This window comes from Colobus angolensis, unplaced genomic scaffold, assembly GCF_000951035.1.
Source record: "Colobus angolensis palliatus isolate OR3802 unplaced genomic scaffold, Cang.pa_1.0 Scaffold285, whole genome shotgun sequence".
Taxonomy (NCBI): Eukaryota; Metazoa; Chordata; class Mammalia; order Primates; family Cercopithecidae; genus Colobus; species Colobus angolensis.
In genome coordinates, this window is record NW_012116099.1 from 532052 (window position 1) to 547857 (window position 15806).

Sequence of the window (15806 nt, forward strand, 5' to 3'; positions counted from 1 at the left end):
AGCTGAGGTCCAAATTCTGCCCATCTCCTGAAAGCCAGAACCACCATCGTTACCTCCCCCCACAGTCTGTGTCGGTTTTCCTTCCAGAGAAAGCTGGTGGGCTTCCTTCGGAGATGAAAGCGTAGTATTGTAGCTACTCACCTACTTTCCATTCTGATTCTTTACCTTTTGCTGTGTCATCATATTTTCTCATTGCCAACTCTAGCCACAAAAAAAAGCTACAAATCTAAAACTCCATGAATACAGAAGATAATCTCTTCTATATAGTTAGAGAGCTTTTATATTAATATTGTGAGGTGCATTCTCTTGGAGACAAGAGTGTTCAAAATCACCTTTAACATTTCAACAATTGTGTAAATTTCTATATTCTTCATAAAAAATCAGTGTTGTCTCTTAAAGATTCCTTTTTAGATCATCAAATGTAAGGGAACATTTTTAACACTTTGTTGTTTGTTCAGACTTAGAAGGTAACAATGAATGGTGACTTTTTCGAAACTAAGAAAAGTGACATTAAACTTTAAAGAAAAAATATCATGACTCAGGATCTCTTTTGGGTTGTATTTTAAAAGATAATGAAGTTGACATCATCTAGACTTGAAATTAATAAAAGTTATGCTTCTAAGGAAATTTAGAGTTTTGAGTTCCCCTAATTTTGATTCTTTTACATTTAAAAGCAAACCTTTACTTTTGGGAAAAAAAAGTACTTTTATTTTCATTTATATACTGCTTATAGTTTGGATTCTTTAAATCTATGGTTGTTCTTATTTCTAATAAAGTTTTAATTTTTTTTTAAGTTTTTTGACACATGTTTCAGGGAAATTATGAAATCTGGACAAGGTGTGATTATATGACCACTACCCAGTGGACATGAGGGGCAGACATGGGGATAAATTGCAGAACATTTTCTTTGCCTCAAAATCTGTATCCTTTAGCTTTGGTCTCCCAATAGGAACTTTAATGTACCCTCTGTCTCTGTATTTGCCTATTCTGAACATCTGATATAAATGAATTTACATAATATACGGCCTTTCGTGCCTGGCTCCTTTCACTTAGCATAGTGTTTTCAAGGTTCATCCAGGTTGTAACATGTATCAATACCTTATGATTTTATTGCTGAATAATTTTCCATTGTACGAATATACCACATTTTGTGCCATACGTTCATTCATTGATGGACTCATTTGGGTCCATTCATTTGGGTTATTTCCATCTCTGGATTATTACAAATAATGCTGCTATGAATGTTCATATTTTATATGTTTTTGTATGAATATGTTTTCATTTATCTTGGTTATATGCATAAGAATGGAATTGCTGGGTCATATGGTAACTCTATGTTTAACTCTTTGAGGAACTGCCAGACTGCCTTTCTAAGTGAATGCATCATTTTACACTCCTACTAGCAACACATGAGAGTTTCAATTTCTCCACATCTTTGTTAACACGTATGGTTATCTGACTCATTAATTATAGTCATCCTAGTGTATGTGTAGTGATATCTCATTGTGGTTTTGATATTCTTTTCTCTAATGACTAATGATGTTAAACATCTTTTTATGTGCTTATTGGTTTTTTATGTATCTTATTTGGAGAAATGTCTGTTCAGATCACTTGACCATTGTTTAAACTAGATGAGTTGTTCTTTATGTATTCTAGATACAGGCCTCTAATCAGATATATGAATTGCAATTTTTTTCCTTTTTGTGACTAGCCTTTTTACTTTCTTGATAGTGTCTTTTGAAGCATAAAAGTTTTTAACAGAAAATCCAATGTATTGTTGCATGTGCTTTTGGTATTATGTTTAGAATCCATTGCCAAATTCAGGTCATAAGATTTGTCCTTATGGCTTCTTTTAGGAATTTTGTAGTTTGGCTCTTGCATTTAGTTATTTTATCCTCTTTGAGCTAATTTTTGTATATGGTATAGGGTAAGGATCCACTTTTACTTACTTATCCATTTATTTGCATGGAACTATCCTGTTACCCTGTCACTATTTATTTAAAAGACTATTCTTTCACCCATTGATTGGTCTTGGCATCCTTGTCAAAAATCAGTTGGCCATAGGTTCAGGTTCATGGATTTATTTATAGACTTTGATTCTGTCTCATTGATTTATGTGTTTTTCTTTTCTTTTCTTTTTTTTTTTTTTTTGAGACGGAGTCTCGCTCTGTCGCCCAGGCTGGAGTGCAGTAGCACGATCTCAGCTCTCTGCAAGCTCCGCCTCCTGGGTTCATGCCATTCTCCTGCCTCAGCCTCCCAAGTAGCTGGGACTACAGGCGCCCGCCACCGCACCCTGCTAATTTTCTGCATTTTTAGCAGAGACGGGGTTTCACCGTGGTCTCGTTCTTCTGACCTTGTGATCCGCCAGCCTCGGCCTCCCAAAGTGCTGGGATTACAGGCGTGAGCCACCGTGCCCAGCGATTTATGTGTTTTTCTTTGTCAGTACCAGACTATCTTGATTAAATCTTGTAGTTTTGTAATAAGTTTTGAAATCAAGAAGTGTGAGACACCCAATTTTGTTCTCTCTTTTTACATTGTTTTGGCTATTCTTGATACCTTGAGTTTCGATATGAATTTTAGGATTAGCTTGTCAGTTTCTACCAAAAAAAGTCAGCTGGGATTTTGATAGAGATTACACTGAATTCACACATCAATTTCAGAAATATTGCCAGCTTAACAATATGGTCTTCTAACCCATGAAGGCAAGATATCTTCCTATTTATTTAGCTCTTCTTTAATTTTTTTAAACAGTGTTTTGTAGTTTTCAAAGTGTAGGCACTTATTTTTTTAAAAAAGTTTATTCCTAAGTAGTTTATATTTTGCTATTATAAATAGAATTGTTTTCTTAATTTCATTTTTGTATTGTTCATTGTCATTCTATAGAAATACAATTGAATTTTTATATGTTTATCTGGTATCCTGCAATAGTGGTTAATTTATTTATTCCAATAGTTTTTTTAGTGGATTTCTTAGAGTTTTTTTTAATTTATGGGATCATGTCATCTGTGACTAGAAATAGGCTTACTTCCTTCTTTCCAATTTGGATGCCTTTTAATTCTTTTTCTTGCCTAATAGTTTCTACTAGAAATGGGGAAATAATTTATTTTTATTTTCACCCACCTCTAGCTGAAATGTCAGTTTCCTTTGATTGTGAATGTAGACAACAATCCACAGTCACATTAGTGGTACCCGTGACTCTCTCATCACAGACATTGTCATAGTTCATTACTGTTGTTACAGCTGTCTCAAAATATTTTTGTGCTTTGAGATTATTGTCATCCTAATTAGATCTTACCATTAGATCTTATACTTTAATGCATTATTAAAAGTACAATTAATAACAGAGGTAGAATATCACATATTTTTATATTTTGATAATTGTAGCTAATATAATTGGTTTTTCATTGTTATTCTTTGCATTTCATTTTATACATATAGAGAAAAGCATTTAAAGGAGACTGGGGAATAAAAAGTTCCAGAGATGATAAGATCAGGAAGTCCTGGATGCCACTAAGCCTGCCACTGAGCCAGCAGCTCTTTAAGGTTGTTCATAAGGGCAGGCACGTTCTTTTCCATCCTTAGGACTCTCTGCTTAAAAGCCTAACTGCTGTGTTACAGATGGAGAAAAGGAAGCATCCATTCATTGTTTCAACTAGCGAGTGTCTTTGTAAAACCTACTAATAAACTTCTGTGCTTTTGTCCTACCAGGTACCTTCTCAAACCAGATTTCATGAGGCGGCCTGATCGAACATTTGACCCCTTCTCTGAAACTCCTGTTGATGGCGTTATTGCAGCCACTTGCTCAGTGCAGGTAAGGCCCCTGCTCATCACGAGGTAGTATAAATGTATATGCAAGTGGTCCTTGAAAGAAATTATAAAATATTTAATGTTAAATTGCAAGATCCTTGTGCTGCTCACAACCTTAAGATTCCACCCCCTTTTTAAAAAATGAGGCACATTTTTTTACTAGTAAAATTGTTAGCTTCTTAAAGTGAAAGACACCATCAAAAAAGTACTTGCTACATGATTCCGTTTATACAAAATTCTAGAAAATGCAAATTATAGTGACAGAAATTAAATCAGTGCTGGCATTTGAAAAAAGGGCAGGGAGGAATGGGTTACAAAAGGGTACAAAGAATATTTGGGTGATGATACAAATGTTTATCATCTTAATTATGGAGATAGTTTCACAGATGTGCTCGTATGTCCCAACTGATCTAATTGTACATTTTATTTTTTTGTTTTTTATTTTTTGACACCAAGTATCACTCTGTCGCCCGTATCACTCTGTCGCCCAGGCTGGAGTACAGTGGCACAATCTCAGCTCACTGCAACCTCCACCTCCCAGGTTTAAGTGATTCTTCTGCAGCTGTAGCTGAGATTACAGGTGCCCACCACCACGCCTGGCTAATTTTTATATTTTTAGTAGAGATGGGTTTTTACCATGTTGGCCAGGCTGGTCTTGAACTCCTAACCTCAGGTGATCCACCTGCCTCAGCCTCCGAAAGTGCTGGGATTACAGGGATGAGCCACCATGCCTGGCCTAATTGTACATTTTAAATGCATATAATTTGTTGTATGTCAAATATACCTCAAAAAAACTGGTTCAAATTGTTAGCTAGAAAATAATGTCAACAAAAGACCCTAATAAATGGCTATAGTCATTTAAACACTAAATGAAAAATCGTCTCTCCATAGCTTTATCGTAGATAGACTAACATTGGCCTTTACAAATATGTAAAACTGTCCTAGCTGACCAGTGTCAATATCAGTAACAACAGACAAATTCTAAGTTCACTTTTCTGTGTGTCTCTTTTCAAGACTTCTAAAAGAAATCATTAGTAAGTATGGCATGATGGAATTTCAGAGCTATGAAGGGTCTTAGGACATATCTGAATTCATCACCTCATTTCATAGGTGTAGACACTTATGTGAGATGAAGAGGCCGTGGACACTATTTATTTGTATTATGATTCATATATATTTTTTCTTTGTTCTTTTTCTAGACAGTTCTAGAAGGTAGAACATCTGCTTGAAACAGTTGGGGTCTTTCTGCCTATAGTAGTTGTTCAATAATGTTTTGGTTTAATAGGAATGAATACTTTATTGCCGTAGATAATTCCTGCCCCCACCCAAAAGACAGAATTTCTTGCTTCCTGATTACTTTTTGCTACTGATGCTTACACAGAGTTTATTTCTCTTTGCTCTATTTCTGTGCTGCTGCAGGTTATATCAGGTCAATTCTTATCAGATAAGAAAATTGGCACCTATGTAGAAGTGGATATGTATGGGTTGCCCACTGACACCATACGTAAGGAATTCCGAACTCGTATGGTTATGAATAATGGACTAAATCCAGTTTACAATGAAGAGTCATTCGTATTTCGGAAGGTAGGACATTTTCAGCATGTCAAACTTACTCTACTAACTTGGGAACCATGTTTTAGTTCACAGACGCTACACGATACAGAGGCACTTATTCAACCGACAACATCTTCTTTTTCTCTTCTCCTAACGGCTAACTTCTGTAGCTGTCATAGGATCATTGGTTCCATTTGGCCCTGCCCTCCTTTTGGTTCTCCTCTCTCCTTGGAGGAGCCCATCTCCTTCATGGCAATGCCTCAGCTCTGGGTTTGCCATCTTTTAGAATGAATCCTTGCTGGTGGACACCATCGCGCACTAGAGAGTTCTTCCCTACCCTGGAAGTTACTGGTAACTTACACTATTTCTTCAGCCAAGTAGTCAGGTAAGATGCTGCACTCCAAAATTTAGGTCGGTAGAGGTCACTGCATGGGTCAGTTGGCATGGTCCTGTCTCCAGAAAGAGTGGTACCTGTTACCTACTTGCAGGTCTTGTCCGTCTTGTGCTGTTGTTAGTGTTTTACTTTTTTCTCCTAATACTGTGTGTTGGATCCTAAAAACAATCACAGCCATTCTTTCCCATGTTCAGTTTTTAATCTCTTGCTCACCTTTTCCCTTGGTTTATTTTTTGTCTATTGAAGATGCAGTGGAAAATCCACATGTTGACAGTGCTGTCTCCAAGAATGTTCACTTACCTTTCTTATTTATTCTGTTATCCTGACCAAAATGATTTCTTGCTGCTTCTTTAGGCACAAGATTTCCAGCTGGTTCTGCTCCATTTGTACATCATGCAACACAGATAATCGGCTTCTTGCCTTAACAAAATAGGGATTATCCATTTCAGAATAGAGTAACTGGCTTACAGAAACCAAATGAAGGAAGATCAATGTAGGTTTGATGAAACAGGCCATTTTGACATTTAAGTTTACCCTGGGATGTGAATCCTGTTATCCACGCAACCTTTGCATCCCAGTGTCTTCTTCTCTGTCCCTGTCAGGATATGGTGTAAATTACATACACAGCTGTGATTTGATTTTTTCCTTCCCTGGTATTTCCAATTTGTTATAGCTGGATGCACTAGTGTTCTAGCACATACTAACACAGTATGGCTAGTATTCTTTGGCATAGTGAATAATCCCTATTCACATTTCTAGAAGTTGAGAAAGTTGACTCAGGTATTCTTATGTTTTGGATGAATGAAGAAATACCCAACTTAAAAAATACAAAAAAAACTAGCCGGGCGAGGTGGCGGCGCCTGTAGTCCCAGCTACCCGGGAGGCTGAGGCAGGAGAATGGCGTGAACCCGGGAGGCGGAACTTGCAGTGAGCTGAGATCCGGCCACAGCACTCCAGCCTAGGTGACAGAGCGAGACTCCGTCTCACAAAAAACCCAACTTAGTGTTTATATATAATAGTTCTGGCACTAGAAACAAATGCCAGTTCTGAGTCCTTCTCTGTTCTCCAGAAGTTAAGTAGTTTTTTTCACTGCTAGCAAGTGCTTTAAAAACTTTTTCTTTCTTGTCATTGTTGTATTTTTCACTAATTTCACATGGCAAGAATGGCAAAGCCCAACCCTCTGTTCACTGCAAAGGGAGCAAGAGAGAGGGAATTGGCTAATTTGCCGTGATTTTTCCTCTTCATCTTCATTAAGCTGGAATTAAATTATAGCCTCCAGATGTAAAAAGGCAACCATCCATTGTCTAGCTCTAAACATAGCACTCACATCAAGTAAGATGTTCCGGTTGCTTTTAGCCAATAAAAAGGCATTCCTGATTAAACACATTGAATACCCTTTTTGTAATGTTGCCATTTTGTAACTGAATCAGGTTTCTGCCATCTGAACTCAGATTTTATGTTCATTTATTCAGTTTGGGGATGGCAGGAGTAGGTGTCTTAAAATCAAAGTATGTTAATGTTTCTAGCTACCGCATCTTACTCTATTTGATATCTCAACATTTGCTGGAAACTGAGGAGTCCAGGAAACAAGGAGGACCCAAATTTATATATAAAAGTTATCTCTTATGCATGAAGCATTTGTTCAGAGATACCTTTCATATTCTTAAAAACGAACAAATATAGACGTCAGGAGCATGCCAGATATTTGATCACAGGATTAGACCTCAAGATCCCCAATTCCCAGACACCACTCTGTCACTGATATCTCTGAGATCAAGGAAAGTGGCTTGATTTCTCAATGTGTCATTTTTCTCATCCATTATATGGGTGGGGACAAGGATCAATCACAAGGGTTGAAGCAGTAATCTTTAACATTCATTTCATCTAACATTTTTCATGAGATAGTTTCCAGGAAACATGTTCCAATTGCTTTTCTCAGTGTCTTGGGCACGGTAGCTCATGCAGTATATTTTTGGGAATGCAAATTGATCATGGACTTACTTTCAACATCAGGGAACATTTAAGAACAGCATGGATTTGGTCCACACTCCTTAGAGTCGTGGTTCTTGGGGTGCTGCATTGGAAAAATCAGTGAAAATTCCCGTTTTCTCTTCGCAGGTGATCCTGCCAGACCTGGCTGTCTTGAGAATAGCAGTGTATGATGATAACAACAAGCTGATTGGCCAGAGGATCCTCCCGCTTGATGGCCTCCAAGCAGGATACCGACACATTTCCCTTCGAAATGAGGGAAATAAACCATTATCACTGCCAACCATTTTCTGCAATATTGTTCTTAAAACATATGTGCCTGATGGATTTGGAGGTAAGACATTTGGGTACAAAATATGATATAGATGAGGTCCTAGATTATAAGATTATAAAACATCTTGCCCATGCTTTAAAAAACGATAATAATACTACCTATTCCTGCTAATGCTGCCAACCCTGATCACCTTGAATACATCAAGAATACATCATAACCTCAGGTTTCATAGTAAGAAATGAAAGTGTAAAGCTAGATTATCTTTCAAGTCCTTTCTTATTTTAAAGTACTGTAATTTTACATTGTTTATCAATTTCTACAAACACATTTTGTGAATGGTGTACTTACACCGACAGTCAGACTAGGGGAAAAAAGACATAAATAAGGTGAAATCATAGATATCTTATCAATAGTATCACTAAAAGATTTAAATTGAACTCAGCTATCAACCTGCCTGAATTTTCTTTCAAATCCTTAAGAAAGTTCAATTTCATAAAAAATCCCAGTCATCAATCCACATGCTTTAAGGTAAATCAATAGGAGGAATCCAAAGCTAGATGAAATCATAGGATTTTGCTTACATGCAAACATGTTAACTTTTTATGGCCCCCATCTAAGCAAATAACATTAAAAGAAAGCAAAGATCCTCTACATTGTCAGTCTATTGATCCGTAAGGAAATAGTACAGCAGGATGACAGCATCCGATTAGCCAAGGGTTCAAATCCTCACTCTCCACTGCTGGCTGGGTGACCTTGGGAAGAGGATGTGACCTCTCAAACCCCTCATTTCCTCCCCTCCAAAGTGAAGATAACAATACTACCTCCCTCATAGCATTCTTGTGAGGTGCTTTATCATTAGAGTGCATGACATAGCAAGGCTTAGAAATATATGAGCACATGGGGGTTGATGGGGGGTGTCTGTAGATACAGATACAGTTTCCATACTCTACTGGAACACATCACTATTTTGTTCGGGGAATATGGGATAATTTTGCTGTTTGTTTTGAGTAGTGCATGCTTCTCTGGAGGGCAGATTTTCTGCAACTAATCCACAGCTTTAACAGTCTAATATCAGAGTCAAAAAGTAAAATAAGCTATGAGTATTTTTCCATCCCATAACTCTTAGTCCAGGCTCCTTCCTTCTTCTCCTTTGTTTTTCATAAAAAGGGAAGCTCATTAGAAGCTACAACATACAGTAATAGAGGTAATAACCCATAAAAAGCCTGGAAAGGGGTGCTGTGAGGCTGGGTAAGAGGATCAGAAGAGGCCACTGGAGACCAGTGGTGGGTTTAGGAGCAGCAGCCTGTGGCAAACCTCAGAAACCTGCCAGCAACACAGCACGGTGGTGGCCATGGGGCATCAGCTGATGAGTTAAATCATACTTCACATACTTGAGCTTAGAAAGCAGGAACTGTGGAATACCTCACACATTTTAGAAATAGTTGTATAAACCCATAGGATGGAAGATTTACAAGTTTTGCCTCTGCATGGGTTAACTTCCCACTGAAACTCTAATTCATTCTTGGGAACTAAGCCACTCGAATGGAAAAGGGAAAGAAATCATTTGTTTAGCTTCTACTTTATGCCAAGAGCTTTATGTAAAGAGATCCAAAAGCATGAAGTTGTTCAGAATGGATGTAAGCACAGGGAGATCTGTGCGCAGAAACATCTGTATTTACAATGTAGCTTATTAGCAGTGTTATGTTTAAGTATTGAGCCAAACTAATCTCTTTAATATTAGTCCTGCCAGTATTCTTTCCTAACATGTCATTGTGGCTGCTTGCTTTTTATCAGAAGCATTTGAAATTTCTGTGTACCATTGATGAGATTCTGCAGTCGATGCCTTAATCAGATTTGACATTCAAATACAATTTATTCAAAATTATCTGGTCATCTATTTCATCAGTGAAGAAACCAGGGACAGACATTATGAGGTGTCAGGGTCTTCCCTGTAGATAACAGAAGAAGAATATGAGAACTGTCTTTTTCCAAATCTCTGATCTTCTTTATAGCTTCTTGACTTATTCAAAATATATTTATATTTTCTCTGTTTTGGCAACCCCCCACATTCATATCTCAGTGTATTTATGTGCTGAACCAGTGAAGTAGGAAATCTATAGTCTGTGTTCCCTGAAGTATTGATACTCCCTGTTCATTCCACAGGAACAAGTTCAAAATGAAGCTCAGCACCATCACACTCAGCGTTTCCTAGAAAAAAAGAATTTTTTAAATTTTTCCTAGAAAACAAAGAAACTCATCAATATACATCATTAGTTTATATTTAGCTAAAGAAAGATAGTGTGGATTTTCATTGCTTTGTTCCACAAATATTTTATAAAAGGTTAAGTAGTTAAAATATGTATCAGAGAGCAATTCTGAGAACACAGAGGATCAAATAAGGGTCACTCACAAATCTACTGCCCAGAGACAGCTATTGTTTACTTCCATTCTCATTTCTTCCTATTTGTTTATTTATTTATTTGAGACAGAGTTTTGCTCTTGTCACCCAGGCTGGAGTGCAATGGCACGATCTCGGCTCACGGCAACCTCCATCTCCTGCATTCAGGCGATTCTCCTATCTCAACCTCCCAATAGCTGGAACTACAGGATGTACCACCATGCCCAGCTAATTTTGTATTTTTAGTAGAGACAGGGTTTCGCCATGTTGACCAGGCTGATCTTGAACTTCTGACCTCAGGCGATCCACTCGCCTCGGCCCCCCCAAAGTGCTGGGATTACAGGCGTGAGCCACTGCGCCTGGCATTTTCTGTTTCATTTCTAACAAAATTAAATCTTACTATACCGCTCATTTGGAATTCTAATCTGTTTTTTAGATTATGTTTCCATGTCATTAAATATTTTTATATTTTTATTAACTGTATAGGATTACATTTTATGTTAGCCATAATTTAGTTATGGATAAACACTGAAGTTTTCTTTCTTGGCCCCTCAGGAAACAGAAGCAGGAATTTGAGTGCAACTCCTCCTTCTCGTTTCTATAGCATAAAAAGTCTCAAAACTGGCCAGGTGTGGTGACTCATGCCTGTAATCTCAGCACTTTGGGAGGCCAAGGCAGATGGATCACGTGAGGCCAGGAATTCAAGACCAGCCCGACCAATATGGAAAAACACTGTCTCTACTAAAAATACAAAAATTAGCCAGGCATGGTAGCACGTGCCTGTAATCCCAGCTGCTCCGGAGGCTGAGGCACAAGAATTGATTGTACCTGGGAGGTGGAGGTTGAAGGGAGCTAAGATCACACCACTGCACTCCAGCCTGGATGACAGACCAAGACTCTGTCTCAAAAACAAAACAAAACAAAACAAAAACTCCCAAAAGACACAAAGAAATAACAGAGCAGTGATGGTTACCATGAGTTCTGAACCCTTCCTGGCTGTTTCTAAGCAGCCAGGATGCAAAATGTCCAACAATACAGTCTCTTAACTATCAGAAAAAAAAAAAAAGGTAACATTTAGGACGGATGATTAGGAATGAATAATGAAACCTTGGTTTAATTTTTTCAATATTATTTTGCTACAAAACATAAAGAAAAACAACCTTGTCTTTTACTCCCTCTGTCATACACAAATAGAAGTACTAGATTGGGTGCTAGGAGCATTCTTCCTTTGTCAAATCCAATGAGACTCCCGAGTGCTGGGATTATCTTTGCTGCTTTATCTGTAGGTGCCAATGCCACCGTAGATGGCATTTGCCCATTGCAAGGCTTTATCATTGTTAGACACTGCCATTGGAAACAGGAAGCAGTTCCAGGGCTAATGACAATGAAACGAGTGTCAGTATTTCTTTTTCACCTACTGTGGCTTTGGGTGGGTTTTGTCACTTATGTTTCTTTTATTATTACTGAGTGATATGGAGGGGAGCAAATAAAAGAGTCGGAGCTTTGCTTCCGTAATCTATGGGGCCTCAGCATTGTATCGAAATGTCACTCCCAGCTGTGTTTCATGAGCCTCCCAGCGCTTTGTTCCTCGGGCTCGGGCGGTGCTGATCATTACTTCTGCAACAATAAATTTTGCCTTCTCTTCTACAAGTATTTTACGTAAGGGAAGACGAAGTGGCCCTCTATTTCTTTGTACATTTCCCCTTTCCACCTTCCCTATTATTAAAAATACATCCTGGGGGGTGGGGAGGTGTTTTTTGTTTCTCTGCCCAGCGTTTTCATAGGGCTGCTTTCCAACCATTTTCACAAAGATAGTTGGCTATTTCTTATATCAGATGTTTCCAAAGGAAGAATGTTCTTAATTAAGATGCCATTCCTGGGAAATAATCTCAGGACTTCCTGATGCAATTTAAACTTGTTCCATCTGTCCTCTTCCTTCCAGGGGCTAAAATGTCGTATTCTATTAAATGTTTGTTGAAAAACCCAGTTGCGGCCGGGCGCGGTGGCTCAAGCCTGTAATCCCAGCACTTTGGGAGGCTGAGACGGGTGGATCACGAGGTCAGGAGATCGAGACCATCCTGGCTAACACGGTGAAACCCCGTCTCTACTAAAAATACAAAAAACTAGCCAGGCGAGGTGGCGGGCGCCTGTAGTCCCAGCTACTCCGGAGGCTGAGGCAGGAGAATGGTGTAAACCCCGGAGGCAGAGCTTGCAGTGAGCTGAGATCCGGCCACTGAACTCCAGCCCGGGCGACAGAGCAAGACTCCATCTCAAAAAAAAAAAAAAGAGAAACCCAGTTGCATATTCACAATGATATCTTTCTTATGGCCCTTTCTGAACTACAGAAAATATTAGACTTCAAGAAGAAAAGCTCTGGAGGGGAAGGGGGCAGGATAGATTGTGGTAAAATACATTGGAAATTGCTAGACTAAGCAAATTTAAACAGGCTTATCTATTGCATGATTCCTGGGATATATGGTAAATGCCCAAGAGGAGGGAGAGAACATAAGCATTTCCCAATCTTATTGACCGTAGGATCTTGTTGCCCAAGCACCTACTGTGTTTTCTACCATTCTAGGAAATGCAGTTTGAGAAATGCTTAATCTTTTGGTAGGAACCCAAAGGACTAAGACAAAATCATAGATTTGGGATTTGCCTTTCTTTATCAGCACCACATTGCAGCTGATAGGGGAACAAGTATTTTTCTTCTGCCTGTACCTCTTGGTAAGTTAGAAATAGTAGAGCAGAACAGGAGGGAACCTGGGCCAGGAGTGAACACATAGGGGTGGGGAGGGGGAGTGTAAGTGCCATGGGCAGGCAGTGCTCACCACTGAGGCACTCAATGATTTGAAAAGCGTTGGTTAAACAAACAAAAATCAACTGAGTTCTCCTGAAAAGTGAGTAAGCATCTGGAAATCTGTACTAAGGAATTGCTATCTTCATTTCCATTCTTAGAGACACCTAAATTGATGCTTTCAACTCTGTTTGAAAGTCAGGAAGCATGGGAGGGAGGAAGGGAGGGGAAAAGCAGAGCATACATGGAAAGTCTTTACTAGGAGAGACCAGCTTCATGGAAATGGCATTATGCCCAGAAATAGATGGTGTTTTTAAAAACACACATAAGTAAAGCTTTAAGTTAAGTCTTAATGAAAGAACCGAATCAGAAAAAGCAGACTGGTTTCTTTTTAAAAAGAGAGGTTCTGGAGCCCCTGCTGGGGCCTCCAAGAATCTAGGGTGTTTTAGGCCACCCTTGTGGGTTCTGCAGAGTCAGGAGTTTGCATGCATCCGTCTTTACCCTGTTAGATGTACAGTGTGGCTCCCTCCTAGCAAGGCCTACTCACCTGCCAGTGGATGCTAATCAGCACTGAAAATGAATTCTTGTCGCAGTGATTTATTCTGTGGAACTCTAAACTAAATGGGAAATAGGCAGCCATAGTATTCCCCAATAAAAGGAAGGAAGTCCAGTGAAATGTCATATTGGCACCAAAGAAAGATACTGGGTTTACTTGAATATGCAAAACTTTGGCCAAGAATATACCCGATGTATTTAACCACTTCCTCAAGTTATTTTTCTGAGCTGAAGCAAGGAAAAAATAAATACCATTTTTCAAGTACAGTTACACAAGTAGGTAAGTATGAGATATTTGAGGTATAGCTTTTCATTCTCTGATTACAGATTATTTTAAATGTGGCTATTAAAAATCAATTTCCTTTTTTGATATGCAGCACTCTTCGTATCTACCTATCCGTATGTTTCACATGTGTATGTCCCTGGCCAGTGGAGAAACTGAATTACAATGAAAAATTATCTTAAAGATGCCAAGACGGGCCTTGGCTCCCTAATGCTGAGCCCTTTGCACTTTGGCAGAAAATTTTTGTCAGAACTGTCCCCGGTATTCAAATGCCATTCTTCTGCATTGATCTATAACTCCAGCTGCAGAATGAACACCTGCCACCACATGACCAAATTAAACATCCTAGAAAGGGGTGTCCAATCTTTTGGCTTTGCTGGGCCACATTAGAAGAATAAGAATTGTCTTGAGCCACACATAAAAAATTAAATTAAAAAATTAAAAATAAAATAAGTTTGTGCGTAATTCTCATAATATTTTAGGAAAGTTCACAAATTAGTGTTGGGCCACATTCAAAGCCATCCTAGACCACATGTGGCTTGTGGGCCATGGACTGGACATGCTTGTCCTAGAAGTATCTACTTTGTTATTTGAAATTGCTAGGAATGAAGCATCCATTTCAAATAGCCTGCTAACTTTAGCGTTGCTCAAGGCATTTAGTCCTTTTGTAATCTATTTTTTGTCTTATCTGATTTAATTTGAGCAAATCTTACTTTACACTTTTCATATTTTTGTTGCATTTTGTTCAAGAACATTATATTGCATTATTATTGTATATTGTAATTTCTTAAAGGTAAAGAAAGACAGAATCTAACTGCAAATAAAACTTCTCAAATAAGACGTTTCAGAAAATGAGACCCAAATAAGGCAGGATGTTAGGATCTAGCATCATATGTCCCTAATAGTGTCTAGATTTGTTAATATTGGCAGTTCAAGATAGATTTAAGCAATGATATTTATCCAGCTAATGGATAAATCTTCAACAGGCTCTGATTTTGTTGTATCATTTAGGTGACATCTATGTAATCCTATAGCAGATAGCTGACGAGACCATCTCAGACAGCTTGGCCGTGACAAACAAGACAGTGTGGATTCAGCTAGGTCAGGATTGTGTAGAATCAGCCCTAGAAGCTGAGACCAAGACATCGTGGCATAAACTGGAGGAAAACCACTGGGATTCTAGCAGGAGGTCTCCATGGCTGCTGGACCCTCCATGGTCTTAATGATAAAGCCTGCCTTATACACTTAAGCACATGACTTTGTGTGGAAGATGCATCCCCAAGAATTTAAGTAGTGAATTTTTTTCCCCTCAATTACTGTGGCAATCAAATGTACAGTTGTCTTGTTCTCCCTCTGCACTAGTTTCCTAGCACTACTGTAACAACTGCAAACTGGGTGGTTTAAAACAACAGAGATTTATGGAGGCTAGAAGCCTGAGACTAAGGGGTGGGCAGGACTGTGCCCCCTCTGAAGGCTCTTGGGAATAATCCTTCCTAGCCTCTTTCTGGCTTCTGGTGGCTCCAGTCAGTCCTTGGCATTCCTTGGCTTGAAGCTGCACCACTCCATTCTCTGCCTCTGTTGTCACATGGCCTTCTTCCCTGTGACTCCATGTTCTCTCCCTTCTTATAGCAATACTAGTGATTGGATTTAGGGCCCACCCTCATCTAGTATGATCTCATTTCAGTCCTCTTCTAAAACCTAAGCAAAGACCCTATTTATAAATAACAATCACATTCTGAAGTTCTAGGTAAATGGAAA

The 15806-nt window shown here is 38.7% G+C and overlaps 1 protein-coding gene across 2 annotated transcripts in view; it reads left to right on the forward strand.

Annotated features, from left to right (window-relative positions):
- The window catches only part of PLCB4 (phospholipase C, beta 4), a 411010-nt gene that overhangs the window by 341232 nt on the left and 53972 nt on the right, over positions 1-15806 (forward strand). For both annotated transcript variants that reach the window (XM_011948853.1, XM_011948852.1), the window contains 3 exons: positions 3709-3811; positions 5227-5391; positions 7874-8078. In XM_011948853.1, coding sequence (XP_011804243.1) covers positions 3709-3811; positions 5227-5391; positions 7874-8078 — 473 coding nt within the window. The remainder of the gene's footprint in view (positions 1-3708; positions 3812-5226; positions 5392-7873; positions 8079-15806) is intronic.